At 42.6% G+C, this 19,669-nt stretch overlaps 1 protein-coding gene across 9 annotated transcripts in view; it reads right to left on the bottom strand.

The window, feature by feature from the left end:
• The window catches only part of SFI1 (SFI1 centrin binding protein), a 99,423-nt gene that overhangs the window by 30,981 nt on the left and 48,773 nt on the right, over window positions 1-19,669 (bottom strand). For 7 of the 9 annotated variants that reach the window (XM_035017427.1, XM_035017426.1, XM_035017431.1 and 4 more), the window contains 6 exons: window positions 17,079-17,196; window positions 15,168-15,270; window positions 6,251-6,407; window positions 3,799-3,960; window positions 1,969-2,039; window positions 449-541 (listed from right to left, as the gene is read on the bottom strand). In XM_035017427.1, the coding sequence (XP_034873318.1) occupies window positions 449-541; window positions 1,969-2,039; window positions 3,799-3,960; window positions 6,251-6,407; window positions 15,168-15,270; window positions 17,079-17,196 (704 nt within the window). Of the gene's footprint in view, window positions 1-448; window positions 542-1,968; window positions 2,040-3,798; window positions 3,961-6,250; window positions 6,408-15,167; window positions 15,271-17,078; window positions 17,197-19,669 lie in introns of those variants that run through there. The other 2 variants (XM_035017434.1, XM_035017433.1) reach the window with 2 other exon arrangements.

Here is a 19,669-nt window from a genome sequence, read left to right as displayed (position 1 = left end):
TCTTTATATTTTTCTGTACGTTTGAACATTTTCATAATGAAAAACAAAACAAAAAAACCCCCATCCTCCTACACCCAGAAACATGATCTATAAGTAGAGATAGAACCTTTGTTGCCCTCAGGTAAACCAACCACTGAAGACAACAGACTTACAGTGCAAATACAACCAAAGCCGCCTGGAATGCAAGACTCAGAGTGTACTCCCTAGGTCAGGGTTGGAATCCACAGTCCCTGACCTCTGAGTCAACTATCAAGTTTCTTAGCAAACAGAAAAAAAAATGGGATTAAACTAGGGAAAACCAAGGGTTACTCCCTCAGCTGGTAGGGCTACCTAGAGAAAATGGACACTAAGGTTTTGGAGTCTAAAAGGTCTGGACAAATCTCGAAGCACAAAGGTTAAAAGAAAAGACAGTGGACATCAGAGGTCCCTCTATACAGATGACCCTCACCATGATGTCATACTGCTGGTGAGCGAGATTCCTTCTTATTTGCTGGAGATGGGCATGGGTCACATTGTCTTTTAGGGCTCGAAAACAGAAGTGCTGTGAATAGAAGGAAGGACACAATCAGTTACAAATCAGCAGCGTCTGTACAAGTAAGAGCAGCGCCCGAGTCCAGGAGCGAGAGGCCCCAGGCACGGATGTTCACAGCTGCTCCGGGGTCCCAGAGCATTTCTCTGCTTCAAGATTCAGCTGGAGTCCGCTGCAAGCCAGCCCGCACAGTAGGCCCTTCATAGGTAGCTGTCGAACTGTTCCCCGCCATCCATCCACTGATACTGCCCAGGAGCAAACACACCGTCGCCTCCGACCAGGACAGATCCCCATGGCCAAGATGGGAACACGACGGACAAAGGTTAAAAACATCAACTTTGCCTCTCAGAAAAAGAGACGTTTAGCTTATGGTAGTTTTTCTTTTTAAAGCCATGTTGGGGGTGGGGGGGGTCCAACATGCACACTTAAACAATTCCAAATGCAGTTCTGCAAGAGCAGAAGAGAAGGAAGAGAAGGAAGCCTTGGTGAGTAGGGGGGTTGGGGTAGTGGCAAGACGTGGGACTGGCTCCAGCTCCATCAACACCGCCTGACACGTGACCTAAGCAAAGCCCTGGGTTCCAGTTTTCTGAGACAGAAGTGAAGTGAATCGCAGAGGCACCTGAAAGTGTTGGAAGACCTCCTCAAGTGGTGAGGGTGCGGGAAAGCAGTGGTAGAACAGGGACTGCTCCCAGACCTTGCTTCATCCACAGCATCTCTACTTTGATCGATTTTACAGATTAGGCTCCCAACATTAAAAAGGGAGTCCGCCTTTGGGGTCATGAGTTCAAGCTCCACGTTGCGGGTAGAGGTTACTTAAAAAAAAAAAAAAAAATGAAGGGGCACCTGGCTGGCTCAGTCAGTAGAGCATGTGACTCTTGATCTGGGAGTTAGGAGTTCGAGCCCCATGTTGGGTGTAGAGATCAATTAAGAATAAAATCTTCAAAAAAATAAAAAGGAGGCCTGCCATGAGTTTAGAAAAAAAAAAAAAAAAAAAAAAGGACTAGATGACTTCCAAGATTCCCTTATAGCTCCAGACCCCTCTGATCCCACACCATTATCCTTTCTGATCCAAAATGAAAACAGGGACACTTGCAATGGAACAGAGCTCCATGAGTGAAGCTAATCCCATAACCAGATACACCTGAACAGCATGCTGTGCGCCTGGGTCCTCTAAACATGGATGCCTGAGCAAGGCTGCTAAGTATTTTTGAAGCATGTACTCTGTGTAGATAGGCTTTCTGTTATAAGGTGTGTGTTCTCCTTACCACATACTATATAGCTTATAGAGTGATTTTTCCCTCCAGGTTCTCGAACATGGTAACTTCACCTCTTGGACTTCAGCCAGTTGTGCTGTTAAATATTAAACACTAAAACTTTGGTGGTTCCTGCAAAGAAAAAAAAAAAAAAAAAAGAGCCTCAAGAGGCTTCCATGCTCCTACCAGCAAGCTGCGCCTCCTGTGTTCTTCCGCCACCTTCCACTGGGCCGCTTCTTCGGCATACAGCAGCACATCTGCCAGGGAGTTAAGGCCTCTCATCTCAAAACTGTCCCCACCCTCACACACTGCGGTCCCAGGGACCCACTGGAAGGGTCTTGGCTGTGGGGGATAACAGGCATGCCAGGTGGGCTGACGTCCACCTCCAACTCCTCCTGACGACCCAGGGAAGAGGACGCAAAGGGAAACTGTGTGAGTGGCCTATCAAACAGTTGGCCTTGTCCTTTTCCCCTCTGATGCCCATTTGATGACAGGCAAAATAGCTGAGATAAATTGCCACAGATTACAGCAAACATTTCCAAGTCACCCCATCTAAAGCATTCCTGTCTTCTTGCCTCCTCTGTTTTGGCACCACAACCCAGTCAGATGTTTCAGCTAAAAACCTTGGAGTTATTTTCAAACCTTCTCCTCCCACCCCCTCCATCTACTGGGCTGCCAAGTCCATCTGCTCTCCTCTGAAATCTCTCCTGCTCTTCTGTCCCCGCAGGGCATCCGACTTGGCCCTCACACAGAATGGCAAGAGTCTTGCATATCTGCTCCCCCCGAGCCAGCTTTGCCCCTGTAATCCAAATCTGTCCCCTCAAGTACAAACCTGCTGCATCGCTTCTCTTCTCACACACCTCCAGAGGATCCCCGGTGCCATCAGGAGAAAGCCCAGCTCCCGAGCACTGCACGCAGGGCCCTACACGCTGGCCCCAGCCTGCCTCTCCCCACGCTGCCCTACTGCCATCTACGCCCCCTCAACTCACGACAGACCCCTGTCGCCATCCGTGGGTCTTTTCCTCACCTCTGCCTGTGTAAATGCCATTCCTTCCACCTGAAACACCCTTCCCGGCTTCTCTGCTAGGTGACCTTGTCATCCTCTAGGACAAAGTCAACTCGAATCTGCACAGTAGCACTCGCAGGATGTGACACACGCCTTTCTGACAGCACTTACCACACCACACTGCGCAGCCCCATTTTCATGTCCCTTTACCCCACTAGACAACGAACTACTGTTTGTCTTTGAGTTTCCCCATATTCCAGAACTTAGGCAGGAGCTTAAAACAAAGCATAGAGTCTGATGAACAAATGACCTGCGGATGGCCATCTCCAATTCGAATCTGCACAGCTGGGCAGGTACTGCAGCAGGGGCAATGATCGAGAACACGTGCACCGGAGCCAAAGGCCTCGGTCTCAAACTCCCAGTTCGGCCAACGACATGCTGTGATTTTGACAATCATTCAGCCCCCCTGAATCTGTTTCCTCACCTGTAAAACAGGGATAGTGACATCTACTCCATGGGGCTGCTATGTAGATTAAAGAGGTAATGCTTAATGTCTGCACATGGTAAAAGACAATGGAAGCTAGGATCATAATGTTAGGGCTGCCAAGAAAAAGACCACCACACCTATTTCCACCACCTAGTGGGTAGAGAAAAGCAATGAACTGACAACATAAAATTCAGGATAGTGGGATTACCTCTGAAGGGGAGGAAAGGGAATGCAATCATGGATGAGACAGGGTATTAGCAGTGCTCTAATTTTTAAGTTGGGTGGTGGGTACAAAGGTGTTCGTTCTATTACTATTCATTAAACTGTAAATGTATGTTACACATACTGCTGTGTAAGCACACTTCCAGTTAAACAGAAAATTTTTAAAAAGAAATCAACAGATATCAGGACTACCTCATATTGTTCAGTGATCGTTTCCAGCATATCCCTGGCCCTTTGTCTTAGAGGCTGTTTTGCGGGCCGGCTGTGGTGGTGGACAAGGCTGGGTGGCTGAAAAGGATACAGTGTTTCCAGTGAGTGAAGGCCCGCCGCAGAGCCATCCTCCGGGCCAACCCCTCCACCTGGGCGTGCTGGGCGTGCAAGCTCTCCTTCCGCTCCCAGGCCCACTGCCAATCACAGAAGTGTGTCTGGAGCATAGTGACCCGATGGAATCGCTCAGCCATCTCTGCAACAAAGAAAATCACTACGTGCTGCCCCCTGCAAGGCTGAGAGATGAGCTGGAAGCATCTTTAAGATAAGCTGCACCCTACTACTGACATTCGCCAGGGATTTGAGGCTGTTCTTACAAAGTATCTTAAAATAAAAGTTTTTTTAGGCATGGGAGGGTTATTTGAAAGACCTTCCTAGGGCGCCTGGGTGGCTCAGTTGGTTAAGCAACTGCCTTCGGCTCAGGTCATGATCCTGGAGTCCCGGGATCGAGTCCCGCATCGGTCTCCCTGCTCAGCGAGGAGCCTGCTTCTCCCTCTGACCCTCCCCCCTCTCATGTACTCTCATTCTCGATCTCTCAAATAAATAAATAAATCTTTAAAAAAAAAAAAAAAAGACCTTCCTACACCTCTTCTCTCCAAGGAAAGAGAATAGGTCTGTGATTTTAGGGAGAAGGATGCTATAAAATCAGTTATATCAAAAAGTTGAAGCTTCTAGTTAACTCCTGAGGAGCAGGAATGGCAGCTGCTGTTTTCAAAGAAGACTCTTATTTTGCCTCTTAATGCTGATGTCTCTGGGTAGGACTTGAGGGACTGAGTCAATGACACAACGTGGTCACCATGCTGGCAAGTGTTTCTGAGCTTTAAGCCAGGCTCACCCTGGCTGCCAGGTCCCCTTCTTTTAACACTAACTAGCCAATGGCCTGATGAACTAACTTAAGTCCAGGAAGTAGGAGGGAATTGGTCCTAGACTTCAAATGCTGAAATGAGAGGCACATTAGTCTGCAGCTTATCATGCTAAAGAGCTTAATGTCTTCGGCTCCAGGCTTGGGCAACCAGACAGTGGGTCTCCGCCGTTATCCTCAGACAGACACAAACTCAAACTCAAACTCTCCCAAGAGACAGCGCTGGCCTGGCAACCCAGGAGGTTTCTGCAGGGAGCCTGAGGTGAAAGCCAGCCAGCGTCTAGCACACTGCTTGACTCACTTATGTGTGGGCTCAAGAGACCAAAATACAAAAGGTACCAGGGATCGTGACCTACGTATTATTACTTGTGAACGCTAACTGGGAAACTAAACCATAAGAATAGTGTTAAAAAATATAATGGTTTACTGCTGTCATTGTCCATGCCTACAGATAATTTATTTTGTATTTTTGAATAAAAAGACATTTGTACATTCCTGATAACTGAGCGCAAGAGCCATGTACCAATGTACTGCTTTCAACTTAAATCACTGAGGCATTTTTTATTACTATTCTGTTAAAATCAGGATTTTAGTGTTTGCCATCACCAGATAAAAAGTTAAGAAGCAGCCCTTCTGTGGAGAGTAAGAATAACTGTGTACAAAGTAGAGAAATATCCAATTATGTGACAACCTTTGTGTAATAAAACTTTGTTTAAAGTTAAAAAAAAAAATCAGGGACTCCTGGGTGGCTCAGTTGGTTAAATGTCTGCCTTCGGCTCAGGTCATGATCCAAGATCTGGGATTGCCCAGATCTGGGATCGAGTCCCACATCGGACTCCTTGCTCAGCAGGGAGACTGCTTCTCCCTCTGCTTGTGCTCTGACAAATAAATAAATAAAATCTTAAAAAAAAAAAATCAACATCATAAATCACATGGATTGCATCACTGGGGAGAAGCAGAAATAATCCAAATTATCTATCGATAGAAGAATGGCTAGATAGTATATTAAGGTAGACCATCCTACAAAATGCAGACAATCATTAAAAAAAATAACATTTATGAAGACTAAAGATATAGGAAAACATTGTTAGTTGTGGGGAAAAAAAGCAAGATACCAAGTTGTACGTATCATATTAATCATAATAATCACAGTATTTATAGGATAATTAAACCCTATTAAAAATATATGTAATAAATAAAATCTTAAAAAAAAGGGGGGGCGCCTGGGTGGCTCAGTTGGTTAAGCGTCTGCCTTCGCCTCAGGTCATGATCTCAGGGTCCTGGGATTGAGCCCCGCATTGGGGAGTCTCAGAGGGGAGTCTGCTCAGAGGGGAGTCTGCTTCTCCCTCTCCTTCTGCCTCTCCCCTGGCTCCTGCTCACACATGCTCTCTCTCTCTAATAAACAAACAAACAAACAAACAAACTCTTTAAAAAAAAAAAAAAGTGTGGAAGAAAAGGCCAGAAGGAAATAAATGTGAATTGAGGATGATTTATGTTTCTCCTCAATCTCTTTTTTTCCAAAATTTGGGGAATATGGTTCTATCTCTCCTTAATAAATTAGCACCACTGGCAGAAGAGTGGAAATTGTGATGTGCCCCTCTGTCTCCAGAGCCCGGGAGCTCACCATTCCATTGTCTCTTCACTCTGCGGACCCTCAGGTATTTGAGCCAGGCCCTCAGGGATTTCCACTTTTGCCAGTGCTCATGGTGTTTCACTGCGGAGACCATCTTCCATCTCTCCCTCTGGACGTGTAGGAGTTGTTCCCACCACCGTGACCAGGCCTGAAAACCAGAGGAGAGGCAGGAAAACAGAGGTGAGGTACACCTGAGGGAAAAGAGAAACAGACACACTGGAAAAGCTAAAACTACAAACAAGGACGTGGCAATCCCCAAGGAGGATCATGATCTATGGAAATTTGCAGTGAAGGGCTCTTTAAGAAGGGCATTCTATTTCCAGAAAGTAACTTTTTTCCTGGGTTAAGAACAACAAGGGAAAAGAGGAATAATAAAATCAACGAGTAGACAAGAAGCAGGGACAATCCAAGGGGTGATATACTTAAATCAGATCTGGGACAAGTGGGAGAAAGCCTATGGTCTCAGGCACATTAGTTTCTGGGAAGAGTTAGCTACAGAAGCTAAGGGTCTACGGAAGGATTCCCTCAAGACGATAAATGTGTACCCTCAGCTAAGTCTTCATGTTTGCTTGGTGATATGCATCCCTAGTTTGCATATCTCAGATGACAAATTCATACCTTCTTTCCTTAAACCTATAATACCTCTTCTCCTCTCCTTCCTCTCAGCTGAATACCATTCTTCCATTTCACCAAGAAAATAAATGCAATCAAAAGAGAATTTTCTCAAGCTCCTTCCACATCCACCCACCCACCTGCCCACAGGCTCTGACTTTTCTCTGCCTCCTCTGAATAAAGTGTCCACACTCCCTTCAATCAAAAGTCACCCCCAGTATGGCTACATCCCATGGTCTCTCACCTTCTCAAGTTTATCACTGGCAACTTCCCCCTTCTGCATCATCGGTTTTCACCCTCTACTAGGTTTTCTAAAGCAGCATATGAATGTGTTACTATTTCTCCCATCCTCAAAAGCAAATTCCTTCAGGGATACAACCTCTGATTGGATCCTGGACCTGCCTCTAAAATAGCAATAATCTATGGTTTGAATATGAACCATATTGTAGATATTATCGTATCAATATTGAATGTCTTGGATAAGATGATATTGTGATTATGTAGGAGAACATCCTTATTTTTAGGAGATATAAGCTGAAGTATTTAGGGTAAACGTTTATGTTGGCAATTTTAAAGCCACTCAGAAAATGTAAGAAATACATTGATATACTTAAAGAAAGCAAATGTGGCAAGATGTTAGCAATGGGTTAAACCAGTAAATACAATATCTACCTTTTCTGTCATTTAGTATTTGTCAAAAATAAAAAGTTGGGGGGAAAAGATTACGGTCACAGAAATACTTTGTGAAAGGAATAAATCAGATTCTTGAGCAAGCCACCACTAGATCACTTTGTCATCCAACTAACACTTGAGTTCTTTCCTTTCCTTTCCAAACTCCTCAAAAGAGCAGTCTATTTTCTAATTTCTCTTCCCCAGGCAGGCTCTCATGAATCCTCTCCCCATCAGGCCTAAGGGAACTGCTCTTTCCAAGTGCATCAATGATCTCCACATTGCTCAATCCAAAAGTCAAATCCCAATCCTCACCCTCCCTGACCTGCCGGAAGCATCTGATGCAGCCAATCAGGCCTGTGGATTCTCTGGGCTACCGACAGTCTCGCCTTTATTCCTCCCAGGCTGGGTCCCAGGACCCCTCTGCTAGCTATACTCACTCCCTTTGTGCTTTCACGCAGCCTCATGACTTTAAGTACCAACTGCAAGCCAAGGACTCCCAAATTTACATCTCAGGTCTCGACCCATCCTCCATACTCCCCAAATATCCAACTGCTTCCTTCACAGTTCCTTGGGGGATATTCAAAAGGCCTTTCAGGCTGAAGATGTGGCACTCAAAAAGGAGCTAATCTTTCCAGACAAACCTGCTTCTCCCTCTATCTTCCCCATTTTACTAAATGGCCATTCCACTGTTCCAGTTACTCAGGCCAGAAATCTGGAGTCACCTTGGATTCTTTCCCTGAAACTTCAGGTCTTAACTATCTATTAGCAAGTCCTGTCAGCACTACCTTCCATGTATACCCAGAATCCAACACCATCTTGCTATCATCCTTGTCTAGAATCTCACCTGGGATTTTGTGGGGTTTTTTTGTTTTGTTTTGTTTTTTTATTTTATTTATTTAATTGACAGAGAGAGAGAGAGACAGCGAGAGAGGTAACACAAGCAGGGGGAGTGGGAGAGGGAGAAGCAGGCTCCCCGCGGAGCAAGGAGCCAGATGCGGGGCTCGATCCCAGGACCCTGGGATCATGACCTGAGCCGAAGGCAGTCGCTTAACCAACTGAGCCACCCAGGCGCCCCTCACCTGGAATTCTGTAATAGCTTCTTGCCTGTTCTCCCTGCTTTCATCCTTGATCTTCTATGGTCTATTCCTAACACAACAGCTGAAATCAAGCCCCCCCCCCCCAACAATTTAGACCTATGGCTCCTAACTGCCTCTGACCAGAGTCACGTAGCCCTTACTTACCATTTAAAAAACCTGTAAAAATGCCTCTGGGAATAATACAAACTTGCCTTTCGAAAAGTCTGTGGGATGCTGTTCTGCCTGAGATAACAAACACAATGTGCTGTGTTGGCATGAAAAAAATAATAACAACTTGCAGCTTAGTGATAATCACGGGATGAAGAACTTTTGCCTTTGTACTCTAGAGAAGACACTGCTAACGCCATCTGCTAAGAATGTTTTACAGTTCTAGGCCCCTAAAGTGGAACGACCGGGTCCCTGAAGCAGAACGACCACCTCACTACAATCATCCTGAAACCAGACAGGGAGATGCCAGAAGGGAGAAGATGATCAAGAAGGGAAATGTTACAGCTGACCTAACCCTCACCAATCAGCATGATACAAGACCCTGAGACCCTTCCCCTGAATTTCACCCTTTAAAACCACCCGCTTGTAAGCCAAAAGGGAGTCTGGGACTTTTGAGCATCAGCCCCGTTCTCCTGGGAGGCGCCACACCAGCAAATAGTCTATCTTTCTTCACTGCAAAAGCCTGTGTTAGTTTTTATTGGCTTGCTGCACACCGTATGGATGAACTCTCACGTGGTTTGCTACAAAGCCAGAGCGATCCTTTTTGGTTGTTTTGGTTATGTCACAATTCCATCCTTTTTATAGGACATTTTTCCTTCCTGCCTTTTTTCCTCTTTCATGCCACCAATTTCTTTGAGAAACTAGGTCATTTATCCTATAAAATGTCCCACACTTTAGGTCCGGCTGACTGTCTCCTCAAGGTGTCTTTGACTTGTTCCCCTGATCCCTGTATTTCCTGGGAACTGATAGACAGATTCATGTTAGGCTTGGCTGGAATCATGTTCAAATTTTTAGGCAAGAACACTTCTCAAGTGGTGCTGGGGACCTCCCATTACCTCACATCATGAGGCACATCACAGCTGGCTGCCACCATTTTAACAATGTCAAGGCTGTCCATGGCTTCAGATGATGGCAGCCTGATCCCTCCATTTTATTTCCCCACTGTCTTCCCACTCTGTGGTTGCTGCTTAGATCCATTTTCTCATTAGAGGTGGCAAACCAGCAATTTTCTCATTCTAGTAATCCTTCTGTAGCTACTAACTAGAATTCTATAAAGAAGCCTACTCTCATTAACCCTCGGGTTTTGCAAAGATGTAGTTTATATAGGCAAGGCAGGATAAATGCTTGATTTTTGCCTTCACTAATTTTTAAACTGAGTTAATGCTCTAACAACCCAAATATGTGACCAGTGAGTTCCTTCCCCTCCCCTCATTATACACGCATGAATTTTTATATATTTGATGTGTTTTCAATTCACTGCAGTCATTACTCTTCTGGATGTCCCAATTGTTCTATTGTTAGTCTATGAAAGTCCTTTGGCTCCTGAGTCCTTCTGACACAAGCCCATTAACCTTTGTTAATGTCCTCACTTTCCAGCACACTATATCCTAGGCCTATGACGTGCATGATGTGCATATCCTGCTGTAGAACAGGAATCAGCCATTTCTCCAAAAAGCCTCTGTTCCTTTTAGCCGGGAAAGAACAGAGCCCACAACTTGGGCACTGGGAATACTAAATGCCATATATTCTGCTGCTCATTGCTTCTAACTTTTCCATAAACGAAATGAGAAATACATTTAAGGTTAAAAAATGTCCTAAGTCTCTACTGATATTTACAGTTCCAATCTCGGATTATAGGGCTTTTATCTCATTTCTTTTATATTTGTAATCTTTTCCTTGACACCGAAAATCATGATTCCTAATGACACTGCCGTGGTTACTTGCTTTATCTCACAATGTAGCTATAATAGTTTCAACATGACAATTCTAACCCTGCCACTCACAATAAAGCTAATGAATGCAGGTTTCTGATTTCCTAGCAGTTCTTCGCGTCCTTAGAATGCATTCCATTAAGGATGAACAGTCAAATATTGTATTTTAAAGTTACTTGAAGTAATTATTTTCTCTGTGTAGTCATGGCTACAAACTTAAGTTTGTTTCAGTGTGTCTTAAAATTCTGGGGATCACTTTCTTCCTTTTTGATTTACTGTGTTTTTTTTAATTATATAAAATATTTCTATGGTTCCAAAGTTTAAATTGTATAACAAAGTAAATTCACTAAAGTATTTTGTTCCCACACTGTTGCCTCTATCCCAGTATGGGTAACCACTTTTTGTTAGTTTTGGATTTATTTTTTCCATTACTTTTTCTTGAAAATATAAGACGCACACACACACATACACACACCCCCTTTCCTCCCCAAAGGCAGCACACAAAGAACCAGAGGGATCCCATTAAGAAGTAGGGGTGATCATATCACCCTCACTCAAAGCCAGCAGCTTCTCACCCCCACTGCAATAAGAACGTAAAGCCTTTATGGGTGCAGCCTGCAAGGCCCTGGGGTGTCCTCCTTGTTACCTCAGGACCTAATCCTTCCTACTCTCTCTCTCTCATGCTCATCAACGTATCACAAGATATATCAAGTTCATGGATGGGATGACTCACATTATCATAACCATGACAATTTTCCTCAATCTAATGTAAAAAGTCAGTGCATTATAATAAAAATCCTAGTATGCTTTGATGTGGAACTTGAAAGTTGATCCTAAAATTAGTAAGAAAGAGTAAAGAAGAATAGCCAAGATGATTTTAAAAAGAACAGGAATAAAAAAGATCATCCTTTTCCATATATAAAGACTTAAGAGATGAGGGAGCCTGGCTGGCTCAGTCAGAGGAGCATGGATGGGACTCTTGATCTTGGGGTTGTGAGTCTGAGCCCCATGTAGGGTGTGGAGATGGCTTAAATAAAACAAAAGACTTAAGAGATAGATCATAAAAGTAGGAATAGTAATAAACAGCTAGCATTTACTGAGCTTTCCATATTCCAGGCATTGCTCTAAGCATATTACATTACATATTACATTAATATTGCTCTAAGCATATTACTTAATCCTCAACAACCCTATAAGGAAGGTACTATTATTATCTACTTACAGATATGAAATCTATGGTGTAGGGAGGGTAGGTAACTCATTCAAAGGTACAAAGCTAATAGCAATGGAAGCAAAAACCTGCACAGTCTGATGGAAGAATCTGCTTGTTCTTACCTGCTTCATTAAATCACAATTAAAACAGTGTGGTATTGGCTCAGAGACAGAAATACAGACCAATGGAATGGAGAGTCCAGAACAGACCCGTGAAAAAATGAGACCCTGCTCTATAATGAAGGTAGATTGATAATCAGTATAAAAAAAGATAAAGGATGGATGAATCAGCAAATAGTGCTACAGCAATTAATTATCCATATGGAAGATGACAAACTGAGACCTTTTTCACACAATTTGTAAAATTAAACCCAAGATGTATTAAAGACCAAACTGTAAGATACAAGAATAAATTAGGCTAGGTTGAAATTATTAACATCTGCATAAAAAAAAAAAAGGCACCATAAGCAAAGCAAAAAAGACAAGCTATAGACTGGAAGAAAGTACCTGTAAAGTACATAACACTCAAAAAATGAGTAAGTAGAATCTACAACAATGTCCACAGAGCAGTATTAAAAAAGAAAAAGCCAAATAACCCAACAGAAAAAAGAGTGAGGGATGTGAACCAGCTCAAAAGCAGAAACCCAAAGACAAACAAGCATTTGAAAAGATGCCAGGCCTCACTAGGCATCAGTGAGATACAAGTTAAGGCAACAATGAAGTTACCACTTCACACACATCCAATTGCTGAGGAGGACCAAGTCTGGCAATGCAAGTGCTGAGGAGGCTGAAAGAAATGGGAACTGAAACGTCAGCATACAAACTGGCCCTGGAAAGCACTGGACAATCCTTAGTAAGGATGGAGAGATGAATACCTGATGACCCAACAATGTCACTTCTAGGAACCAGACTGGAGAATCTCTCAGACTCTTGCACAAGGATCTATGTTTAAAAATGTTCTCCGCAGCACCGTTTGTAATTGCAAAAATGTAGAAGTAATAGTCCATCATTTGTATTAGTACTACTACTGAAACAGATCAACTGTGCCTATTCATACAATGGCATAGTGTACACAGATAATAGATCTCTACGTACCTACAAGGATGAGCCTCAAAAATATACTGTTGCATTAAAAAAAGGAAGCTGCAGAGGAAAAGTACAGTATGACATCATTCATAAATTTCCTAACTACACAAAACCAGAACATTTCTTCTTTGTGGGTATGTATACGCACATTTCTACAGGTAAATAGACAATGCGAGAATGGCAACCTTGTATCCACGCAGGACCCATCTCTGAGGAGGAACGGTGGCAGAAGGGAGGAAAGGTAGGGCTTGACCCGTGTCTGGGCAGGTGTGGAACATGCTAACACCTTTTAAATCTGGGTGGTGGGTACTTGGGTATCTGCTCATGTTTTTATAAATGTTTTATATTTAGTGTTTCTATGTTTCAAGTACATATATTTATAAAAATTTCCCATATCTCATGATGTCTGCCCGGTCTAGTTCAGAGATATTTTGAGGGTTAAAAGAAATGCCTTAAGTGGAAGTTCTTGGTAAACCATATGGTACTTATCAGACATAAGGCATTACTGCTCATAATCCACACAATAAAATCTGGTCTTAGGAGTCTCCCACAGCTTTTAGTCCAAATTAATATGATCTTGATAACTCACATGTTTCACTGGATTTGATTCTGAGTGACTCCTGGCTGTTTTATATGTTAATTCCAGCCACTAAGCATGAAAACCTACTATCACTAAAAATATTCAACCAACTCTGTTGCGAGCTTTGAAGACAACAGTGAAAAGGGAATTCTGAAAGTGTTCTGAGCAATCGTAGCACCAGCAGAATGAGCTTACAGGCCCTCAGAGCAGCTCTTTGAAAGAACTCACGCAGCTGTAGTCCCCCAGGAACAGAGCATCAGTCTCATTATGTTTCCATGTTGATGGCATCTTCACATTTGTCAGTTTCCTCTCCTTCCTGAGATTACAAGTCTAATAAGGACAGTGCAGCAGGACGGGTAAAAGAATGGTTCTGCAGTTGTCAGGCTGCTTGGGTTTAAACCCTAGTTCTGACCTTTGCTAGGTGTCTGACTCTCGTTCAAGTTATTTAACCTCCTTAGTTTCCATAATAATAATATGGTTTTTAAAAAAAGAATTGAGGGGTGCCTGGCTGGCTTAGTCAGAAGAGCATGCAATCCTTGATCTCAAGGTCATGAGTTTGAGCCCCACATTGGTTGTAGAGAGGACTAAAAAAAAAAAAACACAAAAACGAAAAACTGAGATAATGCACGTAAAGCACTTAGTCCAGCACCTAGTGTAAGGTAGACCACCACAATTGTTATTTGCTGTTGCTACTGTTCTTGTTACTATTATTATCACTGTCAAGAAATATCTCATTTCCTTGCTATGGCCTCTGAAGACCTCATGAGTTCAGAGGTCAGCAACTTGTTTTCTTAAAAGTCAGATAATAACTATTTTAGGCTTTGCATACCACACGGTCTCTCTGTGGGAACTACTCAACTCTGCCCTTGAAGCCCTGAAAGCTGCCTTGGACAATACATACATGAACAGGTATAACTGCATCCCAATAAAATTTTACTTATAACAAAAGACAGCAGGCCAAATATGACCTGCAGGCCAGTTTGCAGACCCCTAATCTAGATGATTGTATCTGCTAATTGCATGGGATTTCCACATACTGCATACATTTGCATAGCCTATGCAACGTGTTGTCAGGTTAAAAAGCGATTTACTCCTATGTATAGTAGCAGTCACTTCTTTTTTTCCTCTTCCCTGTTATATTCTCTATAACTGACTTGGTAAACCCAGAATACCAAGCGGACCCAAAAAGTGACAGAAACTCAAAGTATATCAAGGGTCATAAGAAAAGCTTCACCACAGCATCGTCTTGGTACAGATGTTAGGCCTTTATTACGGACCAAAAGCCAGTGGCTTCCCCTAATATAAGCAAAATTATATATAGAAGTCAGGTTTTCTTTACAGTCTTAGTTTCTTTTCTGCCCTCCTTATTTTCCAACTTGATGTAGGAAAACAGTAACAAGGAAATAAAGAATATAATACTGTTTCTTTAATCATATTTATAACTAATTCATAAATCCCTTCCCAGCACCACAATTAGCAGATGCGCTATGCAAGCCACTGGTAATCACATTCAGCATATTCCTAATAGCAGCCTCTATCTGCTGAGCCCAGCCTTTCATGTTGCTTCTGCCCTCCACCCCCTGACCAGCCCCCTTCGCTGCAGGGAGGGCCCAGGACAGAGGCAGCAGCATGATGGCCAGCCTTCCGCTTGGGAGTCCAACCCCACCCTCTGGGTGTGGGGCTTGACGACATGGACAGAAGATACCAAAACCACAGTCGGCTGCACCCACCTGCAGCTGGAGGCTCAGGGCCCTGTGCTTCACAGCTGACGCAAGCAGGGCATGGCCCACACGCACCTGTCCCAGTTGCTCCCTCCACTGGCTCCACCACAGCCTGCCAAAGAACAAGTCAAAGATGCAACCAGTCAAAAAAAGCCACCCAGAAAAGAGAAGGGCAGTGAGGGCTGGGCCTTGGACCCTCGGCTCGAGTCCCTATCCCTCACTGTGCCGGCCATCTTAATTGACACTGGTTGGAGCCACTGCTGAAGAAAGCAAGAAATAGTTCTAGAACAGCCAATTAAGGGTTGGAAACTGATGGTTCCTAAGGTTCCAGCCTTAGAAACTATAGATATGCTCTATTTGGAATTACACAGGTTTAAAAATATATATTTATGAACTATTGCCAACATTAAAAAAAAACAGGAGATTTTATAGAATAATCTGCAAAAAACATGGCTTTTAGATTTCCAGTTTTGGCTTCTTTTCTGCTTATTTTCTAATTAGCTGCAGGAAAATAGTAGTGAGGAAATGAGAGTTTGCAACCTCTTTTTTTCACAGAAACACTCACTTTGCCTGGTTACTCTAACCTAGCAAAATCTTTCTGTCCTCCTAATCTGGGCCAGGCTTAGCTGCATCACTCACTTCAATATCTCAAACTATCTTGCATTACTACTTATCTTTTTAAGCATTTAGGGAATTACAAGTTCCCTGAATGCAGCCCCAGCACCCAGTGTAGTACTAGGAACATTTTAAGCTCCCAATAAATATACACTGAATAAATAAAATTATGTAAAAATATTTTCTATAGACTCTAATAGAAATGCATACTTATTAAGCATTTAAAAGTATTCGCCAGGATGCCGGGGTGGCTCAGTTGGTTAAGTGTCTGACTCTTGATTTCAGCTCAGGTCAAGATCTCAGGATCCTGGGATCGAGCCCCCCCATATCGGGCTCCCTGTTCAGCGGGGAGTCTGCTCCTCCCTCTCCTCTCTCTCTGCCCCTCTCCCTGACTTGTGCTCACGGGCGCTCTCTCTCTCTCAAGTATCTTTTAAAAATTTGCCAAATAAATTTTAAATAAAAATAACTTAAAGAAGTTATTTAAAATAAAGAATTTTAAGGTGTACTGATGTTCTGGATACTGTGCTAAATACTTTAGAGATTACCATATTTATTTCCCATGACAACCCTGAAAGACACTTAATGGTGTGCCTGTCTCACACATGAGGAAAGTGAAATGTGGAGAAGTGAAAGGACCCAACACTACATGTTGGAACATGGATTTGAGCTTGTCAGTCTAACTGCAAAGCTTCTGCCTTTATCCATACTATATAGAGGGTCTAGCTCTTTTGAGCTTTTAATATGCTGCCATTCAGGACACCAAAGGACCACCAGAGATAATGTACAGTGGGATCAGTCCCATTATAAAGCAGCTCATTGTTACACATGCTTGGCTTTCAAAGTCATCTAACTCATGTCTCTCCAAAGTGTGGACAGTGCTGACGAAAGGCCTTGCAGAGCAGTTAAGAGCATGGGCTTTGGCATCAGAAAGATGGGTAGGTGAGCCCTATTTTGCCAAATACATCTTATATGAGCTTGGGCAAGTTACTCAACCTTTCTGAGACTCTTTGTGTATCTTCGTCTTTACAAAAACAGTACTTAGTTTAGTTTATGGTGACGATTATATAAGACTTTACATTAAGAAAATTAACACACACAAACTTAACAACACAGGGTTTAGAACATAGTAAGTACTCAATTAGTGTTACTTCTGATTGTGTGAAACCTGATTGTATAGTGGAACAAGCTGTCAATAAATATTTATTAAGCATCAATTATGTTTGAAACACTGTTTTTAATGCTTTGTAAAACAAGGCTGAGGTAAGATGATGGCTGCTGATCTGTAGGGCAAAGGAGTGCACTCACCACAAAATACTCTGCTGCCTAAACTCCAGGGCGGTGGTCTGCATCTGAAGTTTGGTTCTACGAAAAACCACGTAGATCAGCCAGGACTTCCAGGCCTGCCTCATCTTTTGCCTTGCATCTAGATGCACCAGAAAGATTTTCAAAGAGGAGTAGGGAGAGATACATTACTCTGGGTTATGATAAAAGCTCATGGGCTCTCTGTATTCATCCCTCCTTTTGAAGATCTAAATTCCTCCAGCCTTCAAGTGCCCCCTGGTGGAAAAGTTATGAAGCTCTACAAAATAAATCAGGATGCAAGTACACACGAAGAATGGCTATGTAAGTGATGACATTTACAAAACGCAGGAAAATCAATATATTGCACTGTCCGGAAATCTTTTGTCTTACAGCCCTTATTTTTAGAGATATGTTCCATAATATTTACAGATAAAATGATATGAAAACAAAAAGCAGAGAAGTGAGACTGGTCTGAGTTGGTAATTGCTGAAGCCGAGTGACAGGTACATGGAGGTTCATTATTCCATCTTTCAATTTTGTAGATACGTAAAATTTTCCACAGTAAAAAGTTAAAGGAGAAGAAGAAATCATGTCATAAAACTTGCTGTTTGAAACAATAAGCAACACAAAAGAAAAGGATACCACGTATATCTATTTGGAAAACAGAATAAAAGGGATCAGTAATGATCCTGGAGAAAAGAGACTTTACTAGATACAGAAACTGCAAAGGTCCACAGGTCTCCCTTTGCGGTAAATCCCATTTTTATTATCAAAGTCTAATGAAATAAATTTCTGTTCTTTTTAGAACAAGAAGGAGAAAACAAAAAAAAAAATTTTTTTTTAAGATTTTATTTATTTATTTGACAGAGAGAGACACAGCGAGAGAGGGAACACAAGCAGGGGGAGTGGGAGAGGGAGAAGCAGGCATCCCGCCGAGCAGGGAGCCCGATGCAGGGCTCGATCCCAGGACCCTGGGATCATGACCTGAGCCGAAGGCAGACGCTTAACGACTGAGCCACCCAGGCGCCCCAGGAGAAAACAAAATTATGTCAACCATTTTCGGGTCATTCTCCAAAATGTGGTCAATACAATGAGAGCTATATTTATGTTTCATAGCAACTGACAAGTCAGGTCAAAACATGGTCACAACTTAACATGTAGCTTCCTCAGGCTCTTTGGGCCACACTGCTGTGGTTTAAGAGTTTGGGTTCCTACGTGAGACAAACCAGGTTTGAACACTGAGCTTGTCACTGAGCTGAGTAACCCCACAAAGTTCCTCATCTGCAAAATGGCGCCTTCCTTAAAGGTGTGTTTGCCAAGAGTAAATGAGATCATCGATGAAAAGTGTCTCCAATAAATGCAAGCTGTTATTTTCTGAGGGTGGTACCCAAGAAACTGCAATAATGGTCTCTGCCATGATTCTCGACAATCTGAGAACCATGCTTCCCTAAGGCCTGAAAGTACTTGTTACTTTTTTTACTTAACAGTGCAAGAGTGACTGAAAACTATAGAACACTCATGAAAGAAATTGAGGAAGACACAAAGAAATGGAAAAACGTTCCATACTCATAGGTTGGAAGAACAAATACTGTTAAACTGTCTATGCTTCCCAGAGCAATATACATTCAATGCAATCCCTATCAAAATACCATCAACATTTTTCACAGAGGTGGAACAAATAATCCTAAAATTTGTATGGAACCAGAAAAGACCCTGAATAGCCAAATGAAAGTTGAAAAAGAAAGCCAAAGCTGGGGGCATCACAATTCCAGACTTCAAGCTCTATTACAAAGCTGTAATCATCAAGACAGTATGGTACTGGCACAAAAACAGACACATAGTTCAATGGAACAGAATAGAGAACCCGGAAATGGATCCTCAACTCTATGATCGACTTCTTCAACATAGCAGGAAAAAATACCCCATGGAAAAAAAACAGTCTCTTTCAACAAACGGTGTTTGGAAAATTGGACAGCCACATGTAGAAAAATGAAACTGGACCATTTCCTAACACCACACACAAAAATAAACTCAAAATGGATGAAAGACCTAAATGTGAGACAGGAATCCATCAAAATCCTTGAGGAGAACACAGGCAGCAACCTCTTTGACCATGGCTGCAGCAACTTTTGGCTAGACATGTCTCCAAAGGCAAGGGAAATAAAGGCAAAAATGAATTATTGGCATGTCATTGAGGTAAAAAAGCTTTTGCACAGCAAAGGAAATAGTCGACAAAACCAAAATATAACCTATAGAATGGGAGAAGATATTTACTAATGTTTTATCAGATAAAGGGTTAGTATCCAAAATCTATAAAGAACTTACCAAACTCAACACGCGAAGAACAAATAATCCAATCAAGAAATGGACAAAAGATATGAACAGACATTTCTCCAAAGACATACAAATGGCCAGAAAACACATGAAAAAATGCTCAACATCACTCAGTATCAGGGAAATACAAATCAAAACCACAATGAGATACCACCTCACACCAGTCAGAATGGCTAAAATTAACAAGTCAGGAAAGAACAAATGTTGGCAAGGATGCCGAAGAAGGGGAACCCTCTTATACAGCTGTTGGGAATGCAAGC

This window comes from Mirounga leonina, unplaced genomic scaffold (genome assembly GCF_011800145.1).
Source record: "Mirounga leonina isolate KUSES-001 unplaced genomic scaffold, KU_Mleo_1.0 Mir_171, whole genome shotgun sequence".
Taxonomy (NCBI): Eukaryota; Metazoa; Chordata; class Mammalia; order Carnivora; family Phocidae; genus Mirounga; species Mirounga leonina.
The sequence above is the reverse complement of the archived record's forward strand: the minus strand, read 5'-3'. Positions and strand labels throughout refer to the sequence as shown.